This window comes from Eptesicus fuscus, chromosome 9 (assembly GCF_027574615.1).
Source record: "Eptesicus fuscus isolate TK198812 chromosome 9, DD_ASM_mEF_20220401, whole genome shotgun sequence".
Taxonomy (NCBI): Eukaryota; Metazoa; Chordata; class Mammalia; order Chiroptera; family Vespertilionidae; genus Eptesicus; species Eptesicus fuscus.
The window spans coordinates 63,132,731-63,148,398 of NC_072481.1; the positions used below are offsets into that span (position 1 = coordinate 63,132,731).

General features: G+C 43.8%; 1 protein-coding gene across 1 annotated transcript in view; it reads right to left on the reverse strand.

Moving 5' to 3' along the window:
* The window catches only part of DDAH1 (dimethylarginine dimethylaminohydrolase 1), a 150,437-nt gene extending 135,797 nt beyond the window's left edge, over positions 1-14,640 (reverse strand). Inside the window, exon 1 of the mRNA XM_008139550.3 lies at positions 14,301-14,640. Coding sequence (XP_008137772.2) covers positions 14,301-14,603 — 303 coding nt within the window. The 5' untranslated portion in view covers positions 14,604-14,640. The remainder of the gene's footprint in view (positions 1-14,300) is intronic.
* Between the last annotated feature and the right edge of the window lie 1,028 nt (positions 14,641-15,668).

The following is a 15,668-nucleotide window of genomic DNA, read 5'->3' on the forward strand; positions in this document are numbered from 1 at the left end:
GTGTAATCACATTTGTTTGGGGCATCACAGTATTCAGCACATTCTGATCTTCAATATCCTTGGGAAGCAGGCAGAAACTGAAACCTGTGAGTTGCCCATGATGATGTAACTGAGAAGCGGAACCAAGACTCAACTCCAGCTGGAATTCTACCTCGCAATGTAAGAAGTTTTAAAGTTCTTAAAAATGGAAAACCTATTCAATGGGTAAAGAAGTTGGAAATGTGAATTCAGATCTAATGCCCATATACAACCAGTTCAAGATCAAATGCTAAGTTTAAAGGCAGAGATCCTATTCACTCAGAAGGTTGGACGTGTGAAGAGAAATTATAGAAAGGGTAGTATCTTTTGATTCAGGTGAGTGTGATGACTTACTCCTAAAATGGTGAGGTGGAGAGAAGGCCAGTGCCCCACATCCGATCTGCCTTTCGGGTAGCACAGGTGCTGGGGGACTGGCCCAGCTGTGCGCTGAGGCTCCAGCGGATGTTTTTAATGCTCTTCCCAACCTCCTGGCATGTTTCAGTAGAGGCAGCACAGGAGCCCAAAATAGAAGAGCCATGAACCCTAACTGCTAGGCAGAGTCTCAGTGTCTGGGTCGGCGACAGGCAGCCAGGCCACCGCCAAAGGAACAAAGGTCTCCAGTGAGAGAAAGGAGCAAGAAAAAAGCACAGCTTCAATCCTGAGGGATTCGAATGACTGCCTCTAGAAAGACAGGAAGCATGGTACTGCTTTAATGCATATTTAATGCATCTAATCATCATAACCAAGTCACAGGGCAGCCAAAACCACACCGGTTTTTACAGATGATGAAACTGAAGCCCAACTTGCTCCGGAACACACAGCTAATAAGCAGTGGAACCACAATTGGAATTCACAGCCTTCCTCTTCCACCCCTCAGGGCACACTGGAAAGGAGGAGAAACCACAGCTCAAGGCACGTCTGTCAGGGAGTCAGTCTGCCTCCTGAGTCACTCTAAAAGCATGTGTCTCCAGATAGTAGGCTCTGTGAGAGAGAGACACATGCTGGGAATGATGATGACTGAGGTACCTGAGACACTGTGGCCCTTCCAGTGACTATGGATTTGGGGAACAGAGCAAGCTGAATCAGACGCAGGTGGGCAGATTATGGGGAGCAGGGGGAAAGCAGATTCAGTAGAAATGAGGCTGGAGTCAAAAAACATGAAACTGTCCTGGGCTCTAATGTGGCCCTTTTTAAAAAAAAAATGTTTTTATTAATTTCAGAGAGAGGAAGGGAGAAGGAGAGAGGGGTAGAAACATCAACGATGAGAGAGCATCACTGTTTGGCTGCCTCCTGTATGCCCCCTACTTGGGATTGTGCCTGCAACCCAGGCATGTGCCCTGATCCAGAATAGAACTGTGACCTCCTGGTTCATGGGTCGATTCTCAACTGCTGAGTCACACTGGCCAGGCTAATGTGGACCTTTTAATAAGAGGCGCACTTTCTGAACACCTGCAATCCTGGGCTGTAGTAATACAACATAATGATTCTGTTTACAAACGACCATATCACTTCTAAGTGTATGTAAATTCTCTATAGCATTTATGTGAGGGAGTCCTTGATATTTGAAAAGGTCTATTCACTGAAAAGAACCCAAGACTTTCCACTTACTTTTTCTCTACCTTTCCACTGTTTGTTTTTCTCTTCCTCTCCATTTCCTGCATTTTGCTGCATTTAGATGAGGGGCTTTACCTTCCTACTAGGCAACAGCGACCTGCCCATTTGCTCAATGAAAGTCAAATGCCTCTGACACACACTAAAATTCAATTGATCTGAAAACAGCAAAGATTGTCAGCGAAAGCTAAAATGATAGCATTTGTTTCAGTCTGTGCTGGTCTCCTAGATAAGTAGATTTAACGACTGTGACCCACAGTAAGGAATACACTTTGCACTGGAATCCACAACACACAAGGGAACATGTATATGCATGTATGTGTATAAACAAGACAAAGATCACATGGAAAAACACAACAGGTTGTCGTGTGGGTAATGCACACACTATGACATTTTCAATTTGATTCTAGTTCATCTACAAACAACAAAACAAACAAAAAGTGGAGTGACCCACTAGGTTGACTTTATGATCCACTTATCAGTTGAAAGTTGTAATTTGACGATCACAGCCCAGGCCCAGAAGATGAGGACAAACTCCCGGTGTTATAAGAACACCCAGCCAGAGGGGAGCAAAGAGGGGTAGGGAGGCCCCAGGAACTGCATCCACTCCTTCTCCTCCGTTGACAGCTCCAGAAAAGGGTGAGATGAAGAGGAAGGCAGGGTGACATGGAGGTGATCACAGACCCAAAGAGTCCAGTGGAAAAGGAAAATTCACTTAGAAACATAATTCTCCTGGCTAATGGTCCACCAGAATAATGTAACTCAAGAATCCCTCTAATCATTTTTGATGAGCCACATTATTAACAAGCATTATTCGCAAGGAAGGTAATGTGAGAAAACAGATTTTATCCAAACCTGATTTAGAATAAGTATAAATTATTCTCTGTGTGTGTGTGTGTGTGTGTGTGTGTGTGTGTGTGTGTTTAAAACAGGCCACGGGACGGTGGCTGTTACATTTGTGGAATTTCCTGTCATTAGGCTGACCTCGGGGCAGGCAGGCGTTTCAGGGAGTGTGTCTCGAATCATAATCACAGTGGAGCTCTCAGCCGCGCTGAGGCCAGTGAGCTGTATCTTGTGTGTTTTTGTGCATTTACTTTCAAGAAAACGTTCTCACTGAAACCCCTATTACTCCTCTCCCGCACCAAGAAGCTCCTCTCTGGGGTCCGGTCAGCAGCAATATTAATCCTCACTTTTCTTGCCAACCACCCAGAGGCTTCCGTTACCCAGCTCAGTGCTCGCAAAGAAAAACGCAGACACGGACATGACCATCGCACTACCCATTTCTCCTCATGCAATTATAGCTCCAAGATGCACAGTCCCAAGCCCTTTTCCTACCAACACACAATTTCTCCAGTCCCAGCCACACAGTGTTCGCCTCTATCAGTAACGTCTCTTATAAAAATCTTCAAAGCCCTCCTTTTGCGGGGGACAAAAGGACACGTGTGAGGGAGTACACTTCGCTCTTAGTACTAGGCTGCTCAGCTGTGAAAATCAGATGCTCTGTTTCCCTGTAGACATAAAGACACTCATTACTAACCAGTCAAATACATTGTTAGAATGAACCCCCAACCTGTACGTCAGTCCAAATGTTTCATACTTAAATGAGCACCATCAAATATTATTGAAATAAGTTCCTTGGGGAAGAAAATTAAATTTCCATTGGGCACTATTCCATAGAGGCTTAAAAGTGGATCTCCCCCTATTTAGAATTGCAGAAGGGTGAAGAAAAACATGATAAAAACAGTCTTTTTCAGGGTCTCTTCCTAGGCCTCCAGGCAGTGGTCTGAGCATGACATAAACATTATAATTGTTTTAGCACATTCTGTGTTTTGACACATTCTGGGACTCTCTGAACAACAACAATAAAAACATGTTCTGGGTTTCCATCGCAACCCCAGAGTTCCCACAGCCAAATCCTGACCTCGGACCCTGAGGCTGCCAGTGGGAAGAGCACAACCCTTCCTGATGCGAGAGCTTTAGGGCGTGCTGCTGCCACCGAACCTAGTACTCTCATCAAAAGTGAAAGTGATGCAAGTTCAGATGGAAACTATGCTTTCCGGTCTGAATCCAAGTAACCTTCCCTTAACTGGTTTAGAATGTCACCAATGGAGAGGGAGAATCAGCTTCTAGCAAATGGTGAAGTCCACAATCTTCCTCTTCCTCATTTATTTTTTTTTCCTGGATGGACAGGGTCCAAACAGCCAGGATTTCATCACTGTAAGGAGTGGAAATCAAGCATGACTTGATATGCATAGAGAGACATTTGCAATTTTGGTTATGATTCCCAGAATGCACTGGGAAACAGGTGTGGCCCTGAGTCTCGAATGTCTATGAAGAAGCTCAATGGCGCGATATGTTTGAAAGGAGATACTGTGGGTTTTCAGTCCTTTTCTTAACCATGACCCAGAGTAGGAAACATATTTTGTATACTTACTCAGTTCACATACAAACACAAACACATACAAATGAAAAGAGTTTCATGAAACAATACTGACCCAACTATGTTGCTGTGTACTCAGACATTGTCTATTGATTCTCTTACAATAAAAATAAATGAGCTGGTCATGGTCCACGAAATTGATTTCATGACCCCACTATAGTGAGTGGAAAGCAGCGATTTGGAAAAAACACAGACACACACGACTGTACAAAAAGCTTTGTCTTGAAGCTGTGCTCTATTCAGAGATAAACTGCTTATATATAGGGATGGTTTGGGAAGCTTGGAGATCAGGAGAGGCCTCAAGCTTTAGAAAGATTTAATTTGAGAGTAACATGGCAAAAAATGAAGAAATCTACACCCTTTTGTACTAGGGCCCCTCTCTCTTCCTCCACTTTCAGAGAAAGGGGAGCAGGAAAGGGAGGGCCCCTGGGGAGGACGAAGAGGGCATACCAAGAACAAGAGCAAAAACAGTTTGAGTTCCTCAAAATGAAGTACTTGGTGTAAATTTATCCACATAAAACTGTTGAATTGAAAAGTATGTTTATATCACAAATGACCTAAAATATGACCCACAGCCAAACTATAGTTATATTATTCTTTCTTCATAAAATGATGGTTCATTTATGACTAAAAAACATAATAATTAAGAGAACAAAATGGCCGAAACCGGTTTGGCTCAGTGGATAGAGCGTCGGCCTGCGGACTCAAGGGTCCCGGGTTCGATTCCGGTCAAGGGCATGTACCTTGGTTGCGGGCACATCCCCAGTAGGGGGTGTGCAAGAGGCAGCTGATCGATGTTTCTCTCTCAACGATGTTTCTAACTCTCTATCCCTCTCTCTTCCTCTCTGTAAAAAATCAATAAAATATATTTAAAAAAAAAAAAGAGAACAAAATGGATGTAGTATTTTTTTCTATTATCTTGTAACTGCACCAAGATTATTTAATTAACTAATTTCAGGTTTTCTTAATCATTACAGGCTAAAAATGACTATGCTTTACCACAAGCATAGTTGTAAGTGTTAAAAAAATAATTACATCAAAATCTTACTGTGTTTACACTCTTAATTTGTATGCAGCTTACTATAGGGAGGCTGCATTGAAATAGGTGTCTTTTCCATTTTGTGTTTACTCAGAAATGTAATTTTCTGTAGTTTTGGAAGACCAAAGTTCTTGACTTTTGAAAATGAAACTCAATTTTAGCACCAGAAATGGAAATCAGCACATATATATGGAGGGTTTATAAGAAAGAACCTCTCTGGGCAAGTCAAGACTTTTAGTTCTAACAGAAAACACAGCTTATAGCACATACCTCGGACCCACTTGCTCTCCATTTCTTCGAGTCATTGATTCACATTTACCAAAGAAATATCAAATAGTAGATACTGATGAAAGTGACTTATGATGGTAGCAATTATGTGGGTCTAGGAATCATGCTCTTTCAATGGCTTTTATTTAAAGTTTTCTATAGGAAAAATTATTTATCAAATGTGTTATAATGCACAACTTTTGAAATAGCAAATTCAATTTCATTTCATAATGGATTGTTATTAATAAAGCATGGATTTATATGAGTGGTTAATCAAGTAGAACAAGCATAATGTCTTAGGTTGAACAAAATTCAGTATTTTTCATTCATCAAACCATAATCCCACATCATGAATGTAAGTTATCATAATTTTCCCTTCCATTTTCCTCTATCTCTTTCTTTCTTTCCCACCCTCCACATCCACCCCAACACACACTGAGGTCCAAAGGGAAGTATAGCATCTCCAAGCTGAAAAGAATATTACATCATATCACTACAAAAATCAAAACCAGTGTTCCCTGACCCCCTAGAACGGTGTTGTGTCCCTAACATGCTGCCTTCTGTAGCATACACAACATGCAACCCCTAATTATAGATTCACTCTGCACTTGATTTTTATTAGTGTGAGATTCAATGGTGTCTACTGCCAAAATGGAGATTTGTGAATAAAAACACACTTCAACATCAAATAGAAAATAGTTTTCCCTTACCTGCCTTTGAAAGGGATAATGTTATATACAGCTGACCCTTGAACAACACAGGTTTGAACTGCGCGGTTCCACTTACAGATTTTTTTCAATAAATATACAGTTGGCCCTCTGTATCCCTAGGTTTCAAATCCATTGATTCAACCAATCACAGACCAGTATTTTCCATCCTACAGTTGGGAATCTGTGGATGTGGAGGGCCGACTATATGCATTGTTGTAGGCCATCTTATAAAAGGGGTTGAAGCATCTGTGAGTTTTGGCATCCCCAGGTGTCCTAGAATCAATCCCCTGCAGATACTGAGGGATGACTGAGTTTGCGGGAAGTCAAAAGTTACACGTGGAGTTTGGACCACTCAGAGGTGGATCCCCCCTTACCCTCCTCACATTGTTCAAAGGTCAACTGTATACCTATATATTACAGATGCCTGATTTGCCTGACACATCCTAATGTGGTAAATTTTGACCAAAGGGAAAATATTACTGCCCAAATGACATTCTATAACCTCAAGAAATGAGTCTCAAACTCAGAGTACACTCTAGCAGTTGGTTACACTGCTCCCAAACTGTGTTAGTGAAGAATCCTGGAAGGGGTGCCAAACCCTTTTGGAGCACCTGATAGGAGAAAAGATGGGAGTACAGTTAGAAATGGGGTGTACTAGGCCCCAAATCCCTCTACCCCCAAAACAGGAAATATGGTTAAGGATGTGGTTTTATTGGTGAAACCAATAGAACTGGGGATCTAAAAACTCAGAAATCTGAGAGGGCACAGAGGGCTTTTTGCAATGCTGCATCCTTCCGAACATTAATGAAGTTAATTCTTACTGTACTATCACCGCATCCCATCTTACAATGCTCTCTAACTCTGAAGGCTCTCTAGCTCTATCTCTGCCTCCCCCTGGTTACTTCTAGCTCAAAAATGGCTTCTTCTGAGAAGTCCTGGTGTCAGACACACCTCCCAGAGTTTCCCTAGCACCAGACAGAGTTCTGTCATAAAACTAGACCTCATGCCCTGTGAGTGTCTGCCACCAGTCTGCCTCCCTGACTGCGAGGTCCTTGTGGGAAACAGTGGAATCTAATTCATCTACATCTCCCCAGAACCAAACATCGGGTCTGGTAAAGTAGTAGACAGTTGCTAAATGCAAAAGCACAAATGTATATGAGTGATGAAAGTATTCCTTCATCTTCAAAAAGCACAGTCATTTTAAAAAAATGGTTTTTACTGGTTTGAGAGAGAGGGAGGGAGGGAGGGAGGGAGGAAGAGAGAGCGAGACATCCATTTGAGAAACACTGATCAGCTGCCTCTCGCATGCACCCCAACTGGAATTAAACCCACAACCTTTCAATGTATAAGAATAGCCACCTGGCCAGGACAAGAAAGCACAGTCATTTTTAATCTTACCTGGGAATATTTTTTCTACTGAATTTTAGAGAGAGGGGGAGGGAGGGAGGGAGGGAGGGGGGGAGGGAAAGAGAGAGAAATATCAATGTGAGAGAGACACATCAATTGGTTGCCTCCTGTATGCGCCAGGGAAAGAACCTTCAATCCAGGTATGTGCCCTTAACTGGGAATCAAACTCACGACCCTTAGATGCGCAGACTAATGCTCCACCACTGAGCAATACCAGCCAGGGCGAAAGCACAATCATTTTTAATGCAACCATGGCACTCATAAGCAAATTAGAAAACTGTAATATTTCTTAAACAAAATAAAAACAAATAAATCAAGGCAATTTTTTTATGAAAGCAAAGGTTTATTTACTTATGCATATTCAAATCAAGCAAAATACTGAAGTATTCATCTTCATTGGAATGACAACTTACCCCTGGATGCCCATCCAGCTGCAAAATGGGGAGTGCTTAAAAGTTGTATTTCCCTTAATTTGCTAACCTAAACTAAGTCACGTTTGCCCACATGAATTTGCTGGGGGAAATGAAACCAACCCTGTAATAATGTATACTATCTTGGTGATTTATTCCTTCCCACGTGATGCTACTATTCCTTCTGCACTCAGCTTCAGGAAGACAATGTGCATTTTCACATATTAAAATATTTGACAAAAGACAAAGTGAACGAGGATGGCATTACATGCATGCATCTTTTAATGGAATTTGTTGTCTGAAATTACTCCTGCTTGTCCGTCTGCATGAAAAGTACCTGTTTATAAAATGAGCCTAAGGACTGACAGATTTGATACCTAATACCAGTTTAGGGACAGCAATGAAAGCCAACCTCAAAGGTCAGAGGAGAATTATGATGGAACATCAGGGATTTAGTTATAGTAAGTAAATATTTATTGACTACTTGGGGTGAACAATGAATGCACTGTGTTCTGTATAAGATATAAATGAAATCTCCTCTCTCTCATTCGATTTCCATTATTTTATCTTTAATTATGATACCTCTTGATTAGGGGGAAGAACTCTACCACATGTCCAGATCTCCAGTCAGAAAACTAGGCTTTCTGAAGTGGTTACAGATTTTAATACCAAATGCCATAAAATAAGTAATAACCAGCACTCACTTTTCAATCATGCATCTCCATATTTATATTGAGGCTCATAAGAGGCCATGAATAATTTATTTATGATGCAAAGGCAGTGGAAAGTAAATCTGTTTGTCCAAAAATCTTAAGTAGATTTTTCTGTGTTGCGGTTTATATTAATGGATGGATACCTACCATTACTATAATAAAATTAATTGTGAAGAAATCTGAGCTCATTAAGAATTCAAAAACTTGCAAAATCAATTTCCCTGCATATCTGAATTATAAGGGATCCATCCCTGCCTTCTTAGTCTTATAATGATTCTCTAATGACTCTAGGAATCTCTGCAGAATGCTCATTTTCGCTAATAGTATCTAATAGAACTCACTCCCTACTCATCATGTTCTTTATTTCAAGGCTTTCAAGATCAACTGTACGGGAATAGATTACATTATTGGTTGCATCCCATTTTCCAGGATGCATCAATTTCCAAGTGCTTTTTTGCCAAGGCCATGTCGAAGAGCTGAAAGGAAACTGAAAGGGAGCAGTTGTTCTAACCAGTAAGAGGTGATACTTTATCAAGAACCGTTAATCTGCTGCCACGTGAGGAGCTTCCAGCACGTTCGCTTTCCATCCTGGTGAGAAAGTAATTTCTAATTATGGTTTATGGTAGTTTTCTCACCTGAAGTGAAACTGAAGTTTTAGGAAATGTGTGTGTTTAAAAAGTTATCATCCAGTCGGCTGGTAGGTAAGACACAACTATGCACAACTGTGCCTAGGCAATTTTGGGGTTTCGTGTAAATGACTGAATTATTATTTTTAACTAAATTGGGGGGGGGGGAAACAACTATACTTTATAAGAGAAGAGACTCTAAAATAATTCACTTAGTTAATATCCAAGTTAGATTACATAGTATTAGCTTGTGAAATGGGATTTTGTTAGTTATTTTATATTGATTTAACTTTTTGTTATGATTAACCACAACTGGGAACAAGGATTTCAAGCAAAAATGACCTTTGCATTCTTATGAATACCTCATTTCTGCCACTTATTAGCTATGTGTGACTTTGGACAAGTTACTTAACCATAGTTACCTGAGTCTCAGTCTTCTTATCTTTTAAAGAGAGCCAGTAGTTATTAGCACCTTTTGGGGTTCACACACAGAACTCGGCAAACGTTAGACACGGTCTCGATGCTCTCTTGCCTCTGGGATCAGCATAATTATGCTTTTTCCTAACCAAAGAACAAACCCAGGACTAAACAGGTAGGTCTGAAGAGTTAAGGACCCCAACAGAAGGGTAATTTCTATCCAAATATGTATTTGCTCACCTCTTCCACTTATGTCCCTCTGCACCACTCTCCCACGTCTAATTCAACTTTGGGAACTTATTACCTTGTACTAAGCACTGCCTTCTTCGTATAGACATCCCTAACAACGCAAATGCTCCAGGAAAGGATAATTAAAGGCATTATCACTTTGTGTGTGTGGTTTTTCTCCTAGACAGAATATCTGACATAATAATATTGGTGCCTGGGAAAGGACAAAAGAGCTGTGAACGAAGGACGAAAGGGCATAGGATATATTTCACAATTTTGCTTGAGTAAGCTTTGCCAATTAATCATGTATTAGGCATTAAAAAGCTTCTAGAAGGAAACTGAAGAAAGTGGTATTAGTAGTTGCCTCTGTGGGAAGAAACTGGGTAGTCAGGTACAAGAGTGGGGTCAGGAGGTCTAGACAAACTTGCAATGCAGATATTCTCGTGCCTTTTGATTTGGTACTTCAGGCATGTATAATCTATGCCAAATTTTTAGTTAAAAAAACACACCCCGATCCTCACACCCTGTCACTTATCTTACTTCATCATTTAGATATTTGTTCACAGAACTTGGACATTTAGAAGTTGACCTTTTTTCCTCTACAAAGTAAGTTGGATTCATTTAAAATATAATTGGCTTATCAAGGCTAATGTGTTTGTTTCCAAAGTATTAAACATATTAAAATATTCATATTCCTGAAGACACAGAGTTATTAGACAATTAACATTTGATGACTTACTGTATATACAATTTCTTCACTAAAACCTGGATTTCCTGCAGACAGAGCCTGTGCTTTATTAACCTTTGGAGGCCCCATTGTGGCAAACACAGAGCTTTTGTAGAAGGATTACTTTCTTGAGTTCCGTACTTGCTCCTTTCTTCCAAGGAAGAAAAGTCATTATACATAACATGATGTTTTGATTAAGAAGGGACTTCTCAGAAAATTTATAAAAACAAACAAAAAAACAAGAGGCAGAGAAAAGGAAAGGGAGAAAAACCTATCCTTGTAATGAAACTTTTGTCACTGCACTGACTGGGGATGCTTGCAAAGCACCAAATATGTCATAATGAGGAAAAAAACTAAAGCTGATCTAAAATCATGAACACACCTGTTCAAAAATATGTTTGTTGCATGACTATTGGGTGCAAGGCCTTGGGATTAAAATGTTGAACAAGCCCAAACTGGTTTGGCTCAGTGGATAAGGCGTCGGCCTGTGGACTGAAAGGTCCCAGGTTCGATTCCAGTCAAGGACATGAACCTTGGTTGCAGGCATATCCCCAGTAGGAGGTGTGCAGGAGGCAGCTGATCGGTGTTTCTCTCTCATCGATGTTACTGACTCTCTGTCCCTCTCCCTTCCTCTCTGTAAAAAATCAATAAAATATGTTTTTTTAAAAATGTTGAACAATACAGACATGGTCCCTGCCCTCACAATTTTCATAATAGTGGGGGAGATAGAAAGGTAAACAGGCAGTTACTATGTGGTATGATAAGTACCATAAAAGGGAGTACAGAAGGTTATAGGTGCTCATAAAAGGGAAAGTGCTGTCTAATATTACAGTGATTGGGACTAGAGCTTTAGAGTCCTGCAAACCTGAGTTCAAATCCTGGTTTCCCTGGTTTCAATCTATAACCTTGGCCAATTTATTTAATCTCTCTAAGCCTCAACTTCATCAACTTTAAAATAGGACTAATGCTATGTTGAGTTTAAAGGATTGATGTGAGCATTCATTGAAATGCATATCATAAATCTGGCAGCATGTCTGGTAAATGGCAAGCACCCAATAAAGATTAGCTAATAATATTAATGGTAACAATAAGCTGAGAACTGAAGCATGAGTACAACCAGGTAAAGTGGAGGAGAGGAAGGAGGAAGATGGTCCTGGGCAAAGGAGAAATGCATACCCAGAAAAGCAATATGAGGCCCCTGTGGTGGGGTCAGAGGTGCAGCTGGAACTGGAAAGGCAAACAGAGCTAAGCTCATGGGTTTATCAAGTTCATTAAAGGCCCCTCAAGACTTTTAATCACAGGAGGGACAAGATCAGATTTGAGTTTTAGAAAGACCAGGTTGGCCACAGTCTGGAGAATGGAATGCAGAGTGAGAAGACAGGAGGCAAGGGGTTCTGTGATAATAATTTTAAAATAATGCCTTGGCTGTGGAATTTCACAGTTAGGGAGGCAGGTGTCACATTAAAATATATATAACAATCCAACAAGGGCCTTAATGTTGGTATTAGCTAAATAGCATTTCATTCATTCACTTACTCAACAAGCATTTGTTCACACCAACCAGGACAGCCCACTTGTGCTCTGAGAGATTCAAAGAGAGCTAGTTACTCTGCATGGCCTGCTTTCCAGAAGCACCCCATCCAAAATGGCTTGGCTGGCAGGTCTGTTACTCTGGCGATCCAGGTCATGTGCAATGGCAGAGACCACACGCCAGCAGGAAACTCAAGCTGGGAAGCAGTGCTACATAGATTAGGAGGGAACCTAAGGTGTGAGGATGACTCCCCATCACCCGGTGCACATTAGACTTCTTACTACTCTGGAAGGAGTAAACCTCCCATGGAACAATAACAAACATTCATGAAATGTCCTGTCCTATAAATTTCAGGTGGATTAATGAATTCATTACAACTCTTTGAAATAGGTATGATTATGTCCACTTTACAGGTGAGAACACTGAGGCAGGAAACCCCCCACACACACACACACCCGGAAGGTCACAGAATTAGATACAGTCTGATGTTTTTATCCACTACACTATGTGGCCTCTGGCAGTAGAGCACCAGGCTGACATAAGAATAAAGTCAATTTAAAATGTATACCTCAGAAATCTGACCGAGAAGAAAAATCACTGCCCACTTTAGTATCAGGAAGGTCAAAATTTGGAAGGTTGTATTATAATAAAATAAAATGGATGATTAAATATGTGACAGTCTCAACAGGAATTTGTACTACTATGCTCATCAAATAAGTATGATTTTTTTTAAGGATTTTAAAAATATATTTTACTCTTAAATACAAACCTCAGCTCTGCCATATGGCCTAGGATATTTTAGAAAGTATTCAAAAAGGAGTCCATGCTTACCACTTTAAAACAGAGGGGGTCACCTCACAGACTCAAAGATGGAGAGGTGTGGCAACGGAGATAAAAGAGCTAAGAGAATGAGACCTGTTATTCTTTTGGTTTTCTGCTAAGGTAGGGTGACAAAAGCTAATTATCTCACTGCCAAATAAATAGAATATGCTTATTCTCTCAGAACATGTATGGTTCTATTAACCAAGTAGCGAAGCATGTTGTAGAATAAGCTCTATGAGGCATTTGCAATATGAATTGAATAAAGGCAAGAAGGGGAAAAAAAATCCCCAACCCTCCAGATACAAAAGAAGCCACTAGCTTTTTGCAATGCCACTTGATGCCAGTAGCAACATAGCGTCTTCAGCCTGGGCTCTCAGAGGGCAATGAGAAGAATCTCAGGACAGATGGTATTTTAAAATCCAATCTCACTCTACTCGTCTCTTCCCACCAGCCTAACTTGTGTTTAAAGCGATCACAGCCATTTTCACAAGCTGCAATATTTTAAAGTAGTCCCCATCCCTTGAGAACACAAAAAGCTCTAATTGTTATGAGTTCAAAAATATTGAAAATAAAATTATGCAATTTGTGAAACAACTATTTCTAATTAAACACACACACACACACACACACACACACACACACACCCCGAAAGCCGAAAGAATAGCTTTTCAACCTAGCCTATTTCATTCTCACTTTTGACTCCGGTTCACCAACAAACCACTCTGCTTTCATTCATTCAGTTGGCAGTCCCTTCCTGAGGACTCTCTCTCCACCGCTGAAAAGTAACTTGGGACGCCCTAGGTCTGCAGGCACCCGCACCCCGTTAATTCATGGGGCCCGCCCGACTCCCAGCTCCAGGCAGAACTTGGAGGGTCCAGTGTCACCACCTGGCACTGCCCCCTGGAGCCCTCGCCCAGCCTCCACCAGCCCGCCCGCCTGGGAAACCCTTCCCTGCCCCCGTCCCCAGGGACACACTTGTGAGTTGTACATTGTCTCCCCAGCTTTGTAATCTTCACCAATAAAAATGCCTGTGAGATGGATTCCCCACCCCACCCACCTGCTCGAGGCGCACAACCGCACTCCTTCGGGTCCTCTCCAAGGCGCCCGAGCCGCGCCGACCCGACCGCGGGAGGCGTGAACAATGAACTTCCCTCTCTCTCCGACTTGCGGGTACACACCCTCGGGCCCCCCCCCCCCCCGCCCCCGGAAAAGGGAAGTTCTGAACTAGCCCCGGGGGCCAATTCCGCGATTCCCGGGCCACTCCGGCCCGGGCGGCAAGGGGAGGGCCCCGCGCGTCCCCGGCCGCGCCCCCGCGTCGGCGGGCGGGCAGTTACCTCCTTCCTCCGGCTCGGCGCCCCGGGGCGGGTGACGAGAGCCGTCTCCTCGCACACCACGGCCACGTCCTCCACGAACACGCAGTCCGGGAGGCTCTCGTCGGCCGGCAGCTTCACCACCTGCAGCCCCAGCTTGCTGCCCAGCACGTCCACGTAGAGCTGGTGCTGCCGCTCGGCGCGGGCGAAATCCACCTCGTCGCCCTTGGCGCTCCTCAGCGCGTGCTGGCACAGGGACTCGGGCAGCGCCCGCACCACGGCGTGGGTGGCCCGGCCGAAGGCGGCGGGGTGGCCGAGCGCGGCCATGGCTCCGGGCGGAGGGAGGCTCCAACGGCGGCGGCGGCGGCGGCGGCGGCGGGGCGGGGAGGCGGGGGCGGCGGCGGGGGCAGTTCCTCCCGGGGCGGCGCGTGCCCAGCCTGCGAGCGCCCGGCGGCTCCCGGCGGCAGCCAGGGACTGTGTGTGCGGAAGGCGCCCGCTCACGCCCCGAGCCCTGCCCGCGCCACTGAGCATGCCCAGAGCTCGGGGCGCCGGCCCGCGCGCAGCCCGCGCCCACCCCGCGCTCCCCGGTGAGCGGCAGCCCGGGGGGGCGTGGGAGTGGCGAGTCCCGCGCGCAGAGTGCGGTTGGGGGAGGCGGTCAGCACGGGAGGTGGGCGCAGGTCGGGGGCCCTTCGGCCGGCAGGCAGCCACCGAGTCCGGATCTGACTTTCCCTGCGGTCTGCCGGTCTGCCGGTCTGCCTCAGGTGCACACTCCGCACCTCCTCCGAGGAGAACTTGGGGAGCCGCAATGGGGAGCCGGAGCGACTGGAGGGCTTCTGGGTGGTCAGGCGGCAAACGATGGAATTGTTTTGTTGGTTACTTTGACCGCATTCCCTACTCTCTTGTTCATGGGTTGCCCAGGACGTGTTCTCCCTTACCCCCCACCCCCGGTTCTTAGGGGGAGAATCTGTCTTCTCACCCAAGTCCACAATACCTCGACTTTCTTTGCAAATGACCGCTTTCCCGCACGTGAGACTCGATATGATTTAAAAAAAAATGTATTTTTTCTAGTCTTTGAGAAAAAGGACGAGTTCAAGAAACCCATACAAAGAGACAAAAAGAAACACAGAAACTCAACAGTGTTTCAAGGACAATCCCCTCTCCCGGACAATGGGATTCTTGCACGTTTGTTTGGAGGGCCAGCAGCGCTAGGGAGGCAGGCAAAGACCAAGCGTGCTTTTATCCAAAAAAGACACGAGCTCGCCCTGTGCGGTGTTGTGTAGCATCATGATTCTTGTCCTTGAGTGAGGGGGTTTCCAGCCTTCTCGGCCTGTACACCTCGGTGGGTTCCCGCGGTCCCTGTGGAGGGCTTCTTTTACCACACCCCTCAGGGAG